The sequence below is a fragment of the Camelina sativa genome, chromosome 9 (assembly GCF_000633955.1).
Source record: "Camelina sativa cultivar DH55 chromosome 9, Cs, whole genome shotgun sequence".
In the NCBI taxonomy this organism is placed as follows: Eukaryota; Viridiplantae; Streptophyta; class Magnoliopsida; order Brassicales; family Brassicaceae; genus Camelina; species Camelina sativa.
This window is the reverse complement of record NC_025693.1, coordinates 25,217,172-25,232,369: the sequence shown is the minus strand read 5'-3', so window position 1 is coordinate 25,232,369 and position 15,198 is coordinate 25,217,172. Positions and strand designations below refer to the sequence as shown.

The 15,198-nt window shown below is 37.7% G+C and overlaps 3 protein-coding genes and 1 pseudogene across 4 annotated transcripts in view; 1 reads left to right on the top strand and 3 right to left on the bottom strand.

The window, feature by feature from the left end:
• Positions 576–1,597, bottom strand: LOC104712174. The gene has a single exon (XM_010429011.2). It carries the CDS (start codon positions 1,461–1,463, stop codon positions 813–815), a length of 651 nt encoding a protein of 216 aa, XP_010427313.1. The 5' UTR covers positions 1,464–1,597; the 3' UTR covers positions 576–812.
• Positions 3,507–8,232, bottom strand: LOC104712173 (2-oxoglutarate dehydrogenase, mitochondrial). Of its 2 annotated transcripts, none has more exons than XM_010429009.2 (9): positions 8,126–8,232; positions 6,149–7,783; positions 5,809–6,035; positions 5,398–5,730; positions 4,898–5,144; positions 4,659–4,787; positions 4,346–4,561; positions 4,134–4,257; positions 3,507–4,047 (listed from the first exon to the last, which is right to left on the bottom strand). In XM_010429009.2, exons 2-9 carry the CDS (start codon positions 7,694–7,696, stop codon positions 3,818–3,820), a joined length of 3,054 nt encoding a protein of 1,017 aa, XP_010427311.1. In that variant the 5' UTR covers positions 7,697–7,783; positions 8,126–8,232; the 3' UTR covers positions 3,507–3,817. The 2 variants fall into 2 exon arrangements, with proteins under 2 accessions (XP_010427311.1, XP_010427312.1); XM_010429010.2 differs by having other exon boundaries at positions 8,130–8,214.
• Positions 8,736–12,098, bottom strand: LOC104715680 (annotated as a pseudogene).
• Positions 12,360–15,198, top strand: part of LOC104712172 (methionine--tRNA ligase, chloroplastic/mitochondrial) — a 4,299-nt gene continuing 1,460 nt past the window's right edge. The window contains exons 1-9 of the mRNA XM_010429007.2: positions 12,360–12,727; positions 12,834–13,127; positions 13,216–13,383; positions 13,541–13,665; positions 13,811–13,904; positions 14,165–14,263; positions 14,415–14,595; positions 14,710–14,825; positions 14,937–15,092. Coding sequence (XP_010427309.1) covers positions 12,425–12,727; positions 12,834–13,127; positions 13,216–13,383; positions 13,541–13,665; positions 13,811–13,904; positions 14,165–14,263; positions 14,415–14,595; positions 14,710–14,825; positions 14,937–15,092 — 1,536 coding nt within the window. The 5' untranslated portion in view covers positions 12,360–12,424. The remainder of the gene's footprint in view (positions 12,728–12,833; positions 13,128–13,215; positions 13,384–13,540; positions 13,666–13,810; positions 13,905–14,164; positions 14,264–14,414; positions 14,596–14,709; positions 14,826–14,936; positions 15,093–15,198) is intronic.

The following is a 15,198-nucleotide window of genomic DNA, read 5'->3' as shown; positions in this document are numbered from 1 at the left end:
GATTTAGCATCAGTTGAAAACTTCTAATTGCCAGTCAAAAAAGTTTAGGACTATGTTCTCATAATCTTTCACTAACACAAAACACTCAACAAACAGTTAAAATGACATTCACAAATAAGAATGAGTAAACGTATCATTGTACAACTATGACATTACATCATATCGTGACATTGATAATGTGCTTTGACAAAAAAAGACATTGATAATGTGAGCACAACACTGTTGACATTTTGTTAGTCAAATATATATATAATAAAATATGAAATGGTGTAGTAAAACTTTGATCTCCTTCAAATCATATTTGAGTGACACATATAAAAGTAAACAAGTAGCAAAACTTGCTATTGATAACAACTATACTACATTGTAAGTGTAGAGACATCACAACTACACTACATCGACCCCAAATATAGTAGTATAACAGTGTAACCCTCACTTCTTCTAGTTTTATTCGGTTGATGCGTCATGTATGTACAATGACGCTGAAACTAATGAACCTCTGAAATCATAGCAAACACTAGATGACTTGGTCAACAAATCAGAAACAACTTGTTTTGATAAAGTGCACAAACAAAAAAAACTAACCCAACTTAACAGTTTAATCTTATTCATACCATAATAATCTTCCACCCCAAAAAAAAAAAGCAACAAAATTCATATAACAATCCCTCATCACAATTCACTAGGGAACCAAAAATAAATAAATAAACAGAACTTTTCTTTTTATATATGTAAATAAATAAAAGTAGTAACAAAAAAGAAGAAAAAAAAAAAAAGAGAGGCACACTTGAATGTAAATGTTCAAAGTTTCTCTAGTGAGCCATGGCAAAAGGAGGACAAGAGTTGTAATTAATACTTTTCTGGTGGGGCATTACAAGCATTGCGGTGTGATCCATGAAGTCTTTCAAAGCCACCACCGCTTGTAATATTACCTTTAAGTCCTCCGCCGCAGCAAACCCTTCATTCCCGGCGTTTCTCACGGCGTATACGTAAAACGTTATACAACCTTTCCTGAACTTAAACCTCGCCATCTCCCAATTCTTTAACTTCCTGATCATCTTCTTGTTCACATCTCCGAGTGGTATCTCCGTCGGCCAGATCCCTCCCTCCGCCGCAACGACCGATGCTTTCATCTCCTCTGTTTCGAAAACGAACACCACTACTTTTGATTTCTTTGTTCCTAAGCCGAGTGTTAGCGTGTGCCAAGCGTGGTGCGCAAGGATCGTGAAGTTCGTCGGGAGATACGCCGCGGTGGAAAGAAGCGGAGGGGATGATGAAGAAGGGAGGGAGAGGAGTTTGAGAAGCTCGAGTGTTCTTGCTCGTCGGATTGTGAATGATTTGACGATTATTTGGCCGCCGAATTTGAGACCTTTTACGTCGGAGGAAGGTTTGAAAGATATGTCTGAAGATTGGTGCTTCTCTTTCTTCTTCTTCTTTTTACTTTTCTTCTCTTTCTCTGCCATGGCTGTTTTGTTTTGCTCTGTTTCTTTCTTCTTTCTTCTTCTTTCTCTCTTTGTGATGAGAAGTTTGGTAACTTTGGTTTGGTGCTTTTTGATTGAGTTGAGAGCTACTGTCTCTTTCTTTCTTTTTTGATTTCTTACTTTATTTTATTATTTTTTGTGAATTATGTTGTTTCTTGATTTTGTAATATTATTATTACAAGGTCATTGAGAGACAGGTTTCTGAAGTCTGTTTAATTGGAAAGTTTGTTTATACATCAACTGCAATAAATGCGATTTTGTATAGATTTTTGTGAAGTGCAAGACATAAAATAAAAAACCTAAGTTTATAATAGTTGTAGCTAAAAAATCTACTTTATAGTATCAGTTTTACCAATTGTCAATCCAACAAGATTCACTCCAAACTCAAAACATAATTGTTGATTTGAAAAGAAACAATATGTTGATCATATATATTGTGTGGTCTGATTTAAAAAAAAAAAAAAAATTTAGAGGTAAAGTGTCAAATGCTCTATAAAAATTACTATAAATTTATGAAATTGTTGGGGTGAGCTATAAATTCACCAAGAGGTAGTATAAAGAGAGTGTCGGCTATAGTAGGGGAGAGGAAACTTCAATCTTATACTATAATTGATGCTATTATAGATCATGTTATCAAACTGTTTGCTACTTTCTTGTATTGTTAATTCAGTTGGAAGGTTTGATCTTATTTCATAGTGTTTGGTAGAATTCTATTATTTTATACTATTTGTTAGGAATTTCGCAAGTTTTTTAACTTTGTCATAATAAAAGTCTTGAATTCAAATCCCACAAGCAGCATTATGCTTGTTGTTACCTAGTACAAAACAACAAAGTAGTTTTAGTGGTCTCTAAATGAAGCATATCAAAGATGGTTTTGTTTGGTAGAATGCTTAAATAATTAAATGCGTTTAGGTGAAGTCTCGACCCATCCTAGTATTATGATGTCAAAAACACCATTAATTACATGCAAGACTAGTCAAGCCCCCTTTATTTTGTGTTTTCATCAAATTATTGGCTTGCACCGCCAAGGAAAAATTATCTTTTACGTTGCTTAAAAACATGGTTTAATCGGTAATCAGTCGTAGTAAATAATTTGGAACGACATAGCGACAAGTTTGCAACAACTTTTTGTATACTGATTTTGCGACAAAGTTTTATAGCTGTGATAATCAAACTACATTTTCGCCATAGATTAGGTTTGATTCTTTCGTTACTTTACTTTTCTAATAGAGTTGTTTTATTTTGTTTTAACAACAACATGTACTGATATGTATCCAGATAGTAATACAACAACGGCATTACTTCAAATGATTTAAGTTATACAAACTTTGGTTTTTACAGTTGTTAAAAGTGGTGTATGGAGAATGATATCTATAATTTTTCTTGTGTGGCATGAATATTTTTTGTAGTAAAAACTGATAATGAAAAAAAAAAGAGGGATATAGATTTGATGGTGAAGCTGGTAATGATGGTACCAAATGTCTCACACATGACAGGTATGAGTGCATCCATTAAAAGCATATTTTCGCAGCAGCAATTAGAGTGGCTCCACAATTTTGCTTTTTTCTAAAGTGATACATTATCAAAAGGTGTCCTCGATTTATTATTTTACATTTGGGATATGATAATATATATGTTATTGGTGTTAAGAAAGTGTATGATATTAATATTACATGTCACATATATCATCATCCTATAATATTGGAATGTACATGTATTGTAGATCTATGAAGTATCTCAAGTAAATGGCCACATTTACAAAAAGAATATTAGAGTTTAGTTGTTGTAACTTGGTTGTCTTTATTACAATAACAACTTCATTTTGTTAAGTGGGTGGATGTAGTTATGGTGGAGTGGAGGAGGTTGAAGATGTTATGAACAAATCTACCTTCGTCTAGTCGTTTGAAATCCTACTATGAAGTATGAACTAATTACATACTTCTGTTTCTTCGGATATAATGAGGAGATTGGTACATCAACCAAATCTTGACCGTTTCTACAAATTGGTTTGGCTAATTGATACAATACTCCAATCGAAACCAATAATTCACTTTTTAGAGAACAAGATGTAAGGGAAAACGACAATGACAACGCAAAATATGCATCTCAGAAGAAAAAGGAAGAGCAAAAACAAAACTATCAAAATGAGATTTTTTATGTTTTGACCTGCAATACAAGACAGGCTCAAAATCAATGGGACCAGGAAAAAATAACAAAGAAATAGAGAATTTTCTCAGTGTTGTTTAGCACTTTTGCATCACCCAAAGTTCTTATTTTCAAAGTTTTCTACCTTTTTCTTTTCAGTCTGAGAATCCATTTAAAAAAGGAAGAGTTCTTTAGTTGATGGGTTCCTTTCCGATGGCTTTCTGGACGAGTCCGGCTTGCTCTTTGACATGGAAAGTGTAGAAACCAGTGGCAGTAGCAGCAGAAGGACCACGACCAACATACTTAATGTCTTCCATATTTCCTCTGTTTAAGCTTCTCATTGCTGTCCATAGCCGTGGAGATATGTAGCTGAATGCTCCCATGTTCATCGCCTCTTCTTGGCACCAAACGATCTCTGCGTCTGTTTCAGACCAATACAAAAACTAGTTTTAGAGGTAGACATAAAAGCCAAACCGAACCAATACAAAGATAGTTTAGGTAACGTACTTGGATATCTCTTGAGCTCACGCTGAATGAGATCATATGGGAAAGGACAAAGCTGTTCCACTCTACAAATAGCAACATCGGTTGCGCCAACCTTCTTCCGTTCATCATCAAGCTCATAATAGACCTACAAAGAAGCAAAAGTAAGAATTTCTCCTTACACAAATCTGGGACTGGCAAGATTCATATTATAAAATGAACGGAGCTTATAATACCTTTCCGGAGCAAAGTACCAATCTTCTGATGCCTTCTTCAAGATCAGAGTGATCACTCTGATCCTTGATTAATCGCTTAAATCTAGTTCCTTGCTTGTCAAAACCTGGGTGGCCTTGGACATCATCAAACTCTGAGAGATTTGATTTGCAGTCCTTGTGACGGAGCAAGTTCTTTGGTGCCATTACAATCAGAGGCTTACGGAAGTCTCTGTGAATCTGCAACATGAGTGACATTGAGAAATTGTAAGCTGTAAACAATACAAGAACCATCGCTTGGTGACAGGTAAAAAAGATAACTTGAAATAGGTCTTACCTGTCGCCGAAGAACATGGAAGTAGTTGGCAGGAGTTGTGGCATTGACAATCTGCCAATTACATTCTTGAATTTGCTTTCGCATTGTTGGTTCCATGTCTGGTATGACATAGGGATTATCATCACTCATCTGTAACAGAAGATAATTAGAGTCAGAAAGAGGATCAAACGTGATTATACATTTTCACTAATTCAACATCGTCACACATAAGATATAATAAAATCTTGGACAGCGTTTACCTGAAGGTAACGTTCCAACCTCGCACTTGAATGTTCAGGGCCCTGACCATCGTAACCATGGGGAAGTAGCACAACAAGCCCAGTTTGACGCAGCCATTTGGCTTCTCCACTGCTGATGAACTGATCAAATATAACCTGAGCTCCATTGGCAAAGTCTCCAAACTGAGCTTCCCATAGTACCAACGAGTTTGGGCTTTCCATGGAGTAACCCAATTCGAACCCAAGGACACCAAATTCTGAAAGAGAACTGTACACAACAAGTAAAGCGTCTTAGTGAACTTTACAATGAGAATTCTGGTATGCAAGGAACAAACACAAGGGTTTTCTCTCAAAATGTAAGATCGCATTTTGCAGAAATGAGAAAAAAAAATAGTTGTGCATAGATGGTCAATCGCCATTACACACAGAAAGAACAAAAAACTTATGTCAGTTTACTTTGAGCTGTCAAAACAAGCTGGAGCACAATAATTCCTAGAGGTGAAGGATGGAGGTAAAAGTACCTGTTGCTAACAGTAAACATCTCAGGATCCTGATTCATGATGAGATGATCTAGAGGACAATACTCTTCTCCAGTTTCCTGGTCATGAAGGACAGAATGACGATGACTGAATGTTCCTCGTTCAACATCCTGACCGCTCAAACGAACATGATTGCCTTCCACAACTAAGGTAGCAAAAGCAAGAGCTTCTGCAAGAGCCCAGTCAACTCCTTCTCCTGTTTCAATCATTTGGGCACGTTGTTCATAAACTTTCTTCACTGCCCTGTGTGGCTTGAAGTTTTCTGGAAGCGATGAAATTGCCTTGCCAACAGTCTTAAGTATCTCTGGTTTGACACTGCAAAAAAAGAGTAAAGTTTAGCGGACAATAGGAAACACACAAAAAAGAGAGAAAAGAAAGACGAACCCAACTCACCCAGTGTTTCTAACACGTGAGATCTGCTCAGGAGACTTAAATCCAGCCCAATTGGTTGAAAGCCAATCTCGTTTCTTAGGGAGATAGTCTTTACTAGCGACAAATTCTTCATTTAGGATGGTGTTAACCTTTTCCTGTATCCGGTCAATATCCTGTTGTGATACTTCACCGCATTCCAAGAGCTTTTTGTGGTAGATCTGAAGGGTTGAAGGATGATTTTTGATAACCTGTCAAATTGAAAAGCAATAAGGGAATACAAAGCATTAGAAAACTGCAATAATTCATAAATCCACAGCAGATTCTTTTTGGGTAACATATAACGAAAATAACGTCAACACACCTTGTACATTTTTGGCTGAGTGAAGGATGGTTCATCTATCTCATTATGCCCGAACCTACGGTAGCAAACCAAATCAACGACAACATCAGAATGAAAAGTCTGACGCCACTCAGCAGCAAGCTCGCAGGCATGTACAACAGCCTCAACATCATCCCCATTAACATGGAAGATGGGAGCACTCAAAGCCTTAGCAACATCAGTACAATACTGGGAAGATCTCCCAGCCCTTGGATCTGTCGTGAAGGCCACTTGGTTGTTCACCACAATATGTATGGTTCCTCCGGTGGTGTAGTTTGGAAGAGCACTAAGATGAAGAGTTTCGTAAACAACTCCTTGTCCAGCAAAACTACCATCTCCATGAATCAAAATACCCAAATTTTTGGTCCTGTCTAAATCATTGGAGTAGTACTGTTTTGCTCTGGTTTTGCCAACAACAACAGAATCTGCAGCTTCCAAGTGACTTGGATTAGCAACCAAAGAGAGATGGATTTTCTTCCCACCTCTTGTAGGTCGATCATAAGAGGTTCCCAAGTGATATTTGACATCACCAGTTCCAGTGTAGCCAACTTCATCTACAGGCCTAATACCACCACTGAACTCACTAAATATCTGACGGAGTGGCTTCCGAACAACATTACCAAGAACATTCAATCTTCCTCTGTGAGACATTCCAATAACAATACTCTCAACTCCGAGGTCTGCTGCCCTGTCAAACATCTCCTTCATACCAGGAATCAATGATTCTCCACCCTCAAGTCCAAACCTTTTAGCTGTAGTCCACTTGGTAGCTAAGAAATTCTCAAACTGAGTACTCCATGCAAGCCGATCTAGAATCACCTCACGTCGCTCCCTGTTGTACTGCCAAGGAGTTGGTGTCTCAATCTTTTCCCTCAACCAGTTACATTTATCACGATCAGCAATGTGCATATACTCGAACCCAATGTTCCCACAGTAGGCCTGTTCGAGCCTTGTCAATATGGAACGAAGGGTCTGCACAGGCCGGTTCTCAGACATGAATCCGGACATCTGCCACACTCCCAAGAAGAACTCTCTGTCAAGATCAGCCTCAGTGAATCCATAGAGAGCCAAGTCAAGATCCTCAGGGATCTCTCGCTGTTCCAAACCTAATGGATCCAACTTAGCTTTCATGTGACCATTCACCTGGTAAGCCCTCACAAGTAACAAAAGCCTCATACTCTCCTGAATAGTCTGCCCAGAGATACCAGGAGAAGTAGCAGCCTGACCGACAAAGTTCCTAAAGAAATTATCCCAAGACTCATCTACACTGTTGGGATCAGCTTCCCAAGCCCTTTGTAACTCCTCAAGGTAAACACTGCTCGTCCCATCTAAGAAACTATCAGTTAGCTTAGAGAGAGGTACAGCTCTAGGAACAGGAGCACTCTGAGCCTTAGGTCTGTAAATAGTCGAGTGAAAGGAACGAGTTTGAGAAGGAAGAGAACGTGTCCTCGTCGCATATGAACCACCCTGATTCAAAATCCTCCTAACAGCTAGCTTTGTAACACTCGAACCAGCTCGAAACCACACCATTTTCACCAGATTCAAAAAAACAATCACTTGAACTTCAAATACTTAACAATGACAATAACAACGCATTCAACAAATCTTCGTTCTCCACTGAAAAAAAAACAAAAACACAAACACGTTAATGGCCGCCTAGTGAAATGAAGATCTTTATTTTTCCAATAATATCTAGAATCATATACTCTATAAAAGAACAAAACTACAGATCAATACGACCTACGATTCAACTCCATAACCTAAATAACAAAAAGTATAAAACACAATCTAGATCAAAAGAAACAGTACGAAATCAACGAATCTGACGAGGAGAATCGGATTCGAGAAGGGAAAAAGATAGATCTGTTCTTGGAAAGAAGAGAAAATGTTGAACTAATGAAAGCTTCGGTGTGTATCCGATTGAGAAGAAACTGAAATGGGAAAAGCTGAGTTACATACCTACCTACGTGGACCGGAGGAGGCGAAGAAGAGGACGAACGGAGGAAGAAGAAGGAGAAGAGAAGAAAAGGGTTACTTTTTAAAGTTTGGCCCTTTTTTTTATATATACAACAATGATAACGCCATTGATTGTTATGCTATTTATGTAAATATGAAAATATATTTAGGTCTATGTGTTTAAGGAAATTAAATATATACTTAATGATAATACTGTATGAAGATTTTTCTATGGATGATTTGTCAAACTAATACCATAGTTTGAAAAACTCTCTAGTCTCTAGAATGAAGAAATAGAATGTTGTAATGATTTAGTGAATTTTTATAATCCTTATATGGAATTTAACAAGTCAACAATGTGAATCATCATCATCTTTTACTCTTTCCTCTATATTTTTCTAAACAAATAATTTGAAAGTAACAAAATTAAACTAATAAACATATTTTTGCCCCAACATGTGTGAAACGCCGTTCCAAAAAAAATTCTGTCTTTTTGTCCAAGTCCAGTTTTCTCGGGTGGTCAAAGTGGCGTTCTTCTTAAGCGGTTGGAACATGTATTGTTAGCGTGTTCATATATCATTGGATAAATTATATATGTATACGTGTCAATATATCAGTGCATAAATTTCGGTACATACATTTGTGACATTTTCTCGAAACGGACAGAAACGCTTTTTGCCATTTTGATTCGTTTTATCAAAAGCTTATAAACAGGGATGATGCCAAGTAGGTGGAAGCATTTCCGCATGACTATCCCCGTTGCTTCACAGAGTAAGAGACGGCTTGTCTCCTCTGCTGAACCAATGACCTTTTAAAAAAAAGTTCAAGAGAAAGATGAGTAATACAGTATAATGGTGAGAGGGTTTTGATTAGGCCTAAATAGAAACGCAGGAACTCACCTGACAATTGTTGTAGAATCTGGAGTACTGTTCGGATAACCCGTATAGGTAGTCGCACAGCACGTTCGGTAACAGTTTGGTGCACGCTTCCTCAACCGTCTGGATTGCAATTGTTACTAAGAAATTTAAATACAAGTCGAATATGAAAGTAACACTATGTGTAATCAGCATGTGTTTTACCCTCTGAAAACCGAAGCAGGTGAAGTCCCAGTGCCCGTTCGTCTGCATGATCCAATGCTAGCTTTCCTGCCTGCAATAAAATAGGTGCTCAAACGTATGAACTACAGCGCAACTTGGTAGGTAAACCACATATCATACACAGAGCTTTACAAATGACAATGGAAAGTTCAGGTGCAGCCAAGAGGACGAACATAAGACCAAAAGAGGAACAATATTTAGCTAGAATACCTTTTTCAACTCATCTATGTCTTTGCCAGACTTTTCGATGATTGAGCAGATCCGAGCATCGGCGTAAAGAAGGTAAACGGCTGTTTTTCCCTGCTCATGACATATGATCAAATATTCAATAAGCATGTGCAGATGACTTCGTACAGCAAATATGTAGAACTAGCTTTCAAATTCCATTACCTTGTCACAAAGCATTTGATCATAGCTGAAAGTATAACTTGTCAATCTGTTGTTCTTCAGGTCAGCAAACCTTTAAAAGAATAAACAACACCACAAGTTAGATTTATATTCAGTATCACCAGCAGTAAGAATAGAGATGATACTTACTTCATCGTACTGTATCCAACTGCCTCTGCTGTTTCGTCCAGCTACTCGAGTATCCATTCTTTGTCCTCGCCTAACCAGAGAAGAACATGTGAGGGATGAGTTAGACCACGTAATAACAGAACAAGCGAATAGATTTCAACAAAATCCAGACACAAAGTAATATACCACGCTCTATAAGGGCCCTTTTACTGTAATACTTAGCCATATCTAGCAAATCAGCTAGGCTAAATTTATAAGCAGACCAACTATTAAACCGCCTGCCATTTCTTGCAAGGACTACACCAAAACCAACATGGCTAACTCTAGGGTAAGTTGTATCATTGGTTGGAAGCCATCCTGCTTTTCTGGCAGCCTGATTCAGAGAGTAATAGGAAAACCACAGTCACGACCGACATAACATCTCCACGTCGTCAAATCTTAAATAAAACTAATATATTCATCAAACCTACTTTGAATAACTTATCAAAGTGGTTATGCTGGCCAGCATCTGTCACATAAATGATCCACTCAGCTTTCTCTTCATTAAGTCGATACCTGAGCCAAGAAGATTTTTACATAATATGCAAGTTCAGATTACAATTACCGACACAAAAAGTCAAAATATATGAGGTAGATATATAATATAGACTAGTAAGTTAACTCACCAAAGAGCAGCCATATCTGTTGTGCTATAGGTAAAACCACCATCTCTCTTGACAAGCATGAGTGGTTTCTTCAAGCCTTCGATGGGTATAACACGAGCACCATCAATATCTTTAACCAACCCCTTGCTGGTCAATTCCTCAATCATGTTAGAGATGTAAGGTTTGTAAAAGCTTTCTCCCTGTCATGAATCAAAGTATTTTCCATTAGTAAACCCATTTATGTATCTCTCTTTCCATTCTACTTAAGAAAATATAGTAGTAAAGGTCCAGCTATTTCTTTAACCTTTTCTTCAACCTCAACTTGGAGTTGCTGAATAATCTTGGTAGACTCGGTTCGACTGATTTCACAAATCTTAGCCCAAGCTTTGACGTAAACAGGATCTCCACCCTGCACAGAAGAAACGCCACAACAACAAAAAAAAAAGACATAAAAAAGAGACATGAGAGTAAGTAAGATTCTGAAGCTGCAAACTGAGACACTGCCAAACATAAAAACGCAAAAGTGATTCGGGTTATACCTGAAGACGGACCACAGAACGTCGTGCCTTTTTTCTAAAGTGAGGATCCTCGTCAAATTTTATTTTTGAGTGGAAGTAAGAAAACTATCAGATGACATCTAAAGTTAGAAACTGAATTGCTTTTGGACTTTCACATAAAGAGCAATATTTAATACAAAAAAAAAAAGAAGTGTAAAGCTTGAGAGTCCGTCCATATGAAGTAAGACAGCTGACCTGAATATGACCAATTGTTGTCATAGACTCACTAACTGCACCAGGAAATACCTCAAAGAGGTACTCGATTAGCATACCAGCCTGTAGGGGAGGAAGCAAAGTTGGAAAATCATTTGTTTGATAAAAAACAAAAAAAAAAAAAGATAATGAAGAAATAAGTTGGAGAGAAGAAAAGTAGCTTACATTTGTTCCCCAGTCACCAACATGGTTTCTGCGTAGAACTTGAACCTTTGAGTACTCGAGCAATCGAGCAATCGAGCAATGGTTTCACCGATGATAGGTGATCTTAGATGACCAACATGCATGTCTTCTGCAACGTTGGGAGAGTAAAAATCAACAACTGCTCTCTTAACCGGAAGAGTAGGCGCCCATGTGTCAATTCCATTGATCAGCATATTCTCAATGCTCTGCAGAGATATAGACAAAAAAATTATGAAAAAGAATGAGCATATGTAGAACAAGTGAGCAAGCTACACAAGAGTGAGTGAGTACCTTGGCGATAAAATCATCTGATATAACAAAATTGATAAATCCAGATCCAGTAACAGAACATGATTTCACCATCTCAGAGGCAGGGAAATTTGAAACAAAGTGCTACTTGGTGAGAAAAACAAAAAACAAAAAGAGTTAACAAGAATCTACTACTACTCGACCATAATAGAGCATAGAAAAGACCTAACGCTTGAGCTAAATCGGACCGGAAAGGTTTTGGCGACAGCATGTGCATTACATCGTTACTGCAAAAACAGCAAACAAGAATTGAGTAAAGAAACTGAAAATATTCCATAAAAGCTTAAACGAGAAAAAGATGCAGCAATACTAACCATTGATAATCTCCTAATATACGATGTTGACCTTTGGACGCAACAATCGAGAGTTGCGCAGCAGCAGGAGGAAAGAGCTTCTTGAGTTCCCGTTTTAGGTTTCCTCCGAACTCCCCCGGAGTTACACCTGCCTTTTCTTCCATGTTGTCTTCTTGGTTGCGATACAAGAAACGAGAAAGAGATTAGGGTTCAAACTGATCAATAAACCTTTCTCACCTGTGATGAAAGACGAGCGATTACCAAAAACTTCGGAGATAGAGAGTATTTATAAGCCTAACCCGGTTATGTCTCTTTTCCATCGGTTTATTTGGTAATAACCAAATTAATCTGAAATTTATTCTTAACCGGAATTTGGTATAATTTCTCGTCATCGCTTACCGATAAAACCGAACCAATGACCTAAACTGCGCTCCAAATTTTTGTCAGTCTCTGCTTCTTCCTCTCCGGTGAAGGTTTCTTATCAATATCAATGGCGGCGAGGTTGAACACTTCGCTACATAACGCCCTCTCTTTGTTAAACCCTTTCAACACTCCTCTTAATACCAAACCATTCTATTCAAGAAACACCTTCAGATTTTCCCAAAAGCTTCAATCTTTATCCGGTAAGAGAGCTCTCTATTGCACTTCCTCCAGCCTCGGAACAGTGCCGGAAAATGGCGTCGATGGAGCTGAGACATTTGTCCTCACAACTCCTCTTTATTACGTTAATGCCCCTCCTCACATGGGTAGTGCTTACACCACTATCGCCGCCGATTCAATTGCTCGTTTCCAGGTGTGTTTCTCAATCACTCTCTCTGACTTTTCAAAGTTTCAATTTTTATCTTTTTAATAAAGAAATCAAAGGATTGATTTTGTGGTTGTTGTTGTTGATTGTGTAGAGGCTGCTTGGCAAGAAGGTTATCTTTATCACAGGAACAGATGAACATGGTGAGAAGATAGCTACATCAGCAGCTGCTAATGGACGTAACCCTGCTGAGCATTGTGATCTTATTTCTCAATCTTATAGATCTCTTTGGAAAGATCTTGATATAGCTTATGACAAGTTCATCAGAACTACTGATCCTAAGCATGAAGCAATCGTTAAAGAGTTCTATGCTCGAGTTTTCGCAAATGGTGATATATACAGAGCTGATTATGAAGGACTTTACTGTGTTAACTGCGAGGAATATAAGGTTTTGATTTTTTGAAATTAGGAATATACTTTCTTGTCTGTGTGGGGAACAAGTTTTATAGGTTTGTTTTGGTTTTTGAATTCTCTAGGATGAGAAAGAGCTGCTTGAAAACAATTGTTGCCCTGTCCATCAAGCTCCATGTGTTGCTAGGAAAGAAGATAACTACTTCTTTGCTTTATCGAAATATCAGAAACCTCTTGAAGATATTTTGTCCCAGAATCCTCGCTTTGTGCAGCCTTCGTATCGTCTAAATGAGGTGAGATACAGAATCTTCAAGTTCTCTTCCTTGTAGTATTCAGGTAGTGTTTGTGGACCTTTGGTGATACAGATTATTCAGAAGAAAATAGAGAATTTTTTGTCTTTTAGTATAGCTCATTCTATCTTAATCCTTTTTCTAATAGGCTCTTTTATAGGTTCAAAGTTGGATAAAGAGTGGCTTAAGGGATTTTTCTATTTCTCGAGCATTAGTAGATTGGGGGATTCCTGTTCCTGACGACGATAAACAAACTATATATGTTTGGTTTGACGCTCTACTCGGGTATATATTCGTTCTTTTGTCCTCGAGAACTATATATGGTTACTGCTTGATTCTTCGTTATGTCTCTATACACTGATGTGTTATAACTTATAGCTTTTGTATCAAACTGTGTTTTTAATGTCAATGCTTTCCTCTTTTATTACAGTTACATATCAGCTCTAACAGAGGACAATGAGCAACAAAATCTAGAAACTGCTCTTTCATTAGGCTGGCCTGCTTCATTGCATTTGATCGGAAAGGTTAGCTTAGACTCTTGTGATATTAATCTGGTTCACCTTCAATATGTGTTTTTAACTGGGATTTGCTGGAAAGAATGATAATCCCATGGTCAGGAAACTGTAATGAAACGGTATAGTTAAATGATTGTTCTGGAGAGAACTGTTTGTTTCTTGCTTATATCTATTCTGGATGACGGCCAGAAGTACAACCTTCTTTACACATGTGTTGTCTAATGCATGACTTTATATTTGTCTATTTGATAATGCCATTTTTTGTGCAGGATATTCTTCGATTTCATGCCGTCTACTGGCCCGCCATGCTTATGTCTGCTGGTCTGAGCCTTCCCAAGATGGTGTTTGGCCATGGGTTTCTAACAAAGGTATAGAACCAAAAAAAACCTTGATGCTGCATATTCCCTGTTCAGTGTTGGAGTTCTCTAGTTCTTGCCAACTTCCTTCACTCATGCTTACATGTAAGAGTAATACTAGATTATTAAATTTTCTGATATCCCCATGGTTATCAAATAATAGGATGGAATGAAAATGGGAAAATCGTTGGGGAATACTCTAGAACCGTTTGAGTTGGTTCAGAAATTTGGGCCAGATGCGGTCAGGTACTTCTTCCTAAGAGAGGTGGAGTTTGGAAATGATGGGGACTATTCAGAAGACCGCTTTATAAAAATTGTCAATGCACATCTCGCCAACACAATAGGTGTTCTTTTAACTCTACTAAAACTAATTCTTACTTAAGTGGTTGTCCAGTCTTTTGGTTATTTTATCAGGGAACTAGTTTCTGAAATCTGTTCAATAATGTATTACTCTTCAGGAAATCTCCTTAACCGCACTCTTGGACTTCTTAAGAAGAACTGTGAGTCCACATTAGTGGTAGACTCGACTATTGCAGCCGAAGGAGTTCCTTTGAAAGACACAGTGGAGAAGCTGGTAAAGTTCCAAAAATTGAAATCTTTGACTTCTCTATGCATTTTTCCATCTCTAATGGCTTCATTATGTCAATCCTTCCTTCTCAAATTGTACCATTCTTCTCTTAAAAAGGTTGAAAAGGCTAGGACAAACTATGAAAGTCTGTCACTATCATCGGCGTGTGAAGCTGTGTTAGAGATTGGAAATGCAGGAAATACCTACATGGATCAACGAGCACCTTGGTTTCTGTTCAAACAAGGTGGTGTCTCAGCTGAAGCTGCAGCCAAGGTCTTTCTTTATCTGCTTTCCCTAATTATACTATACTTCATAACAAAACAAAGGATTTGTTACCAATTTGATGGTTAGAGAATAATATCAGGTTTGTGACTTGTTA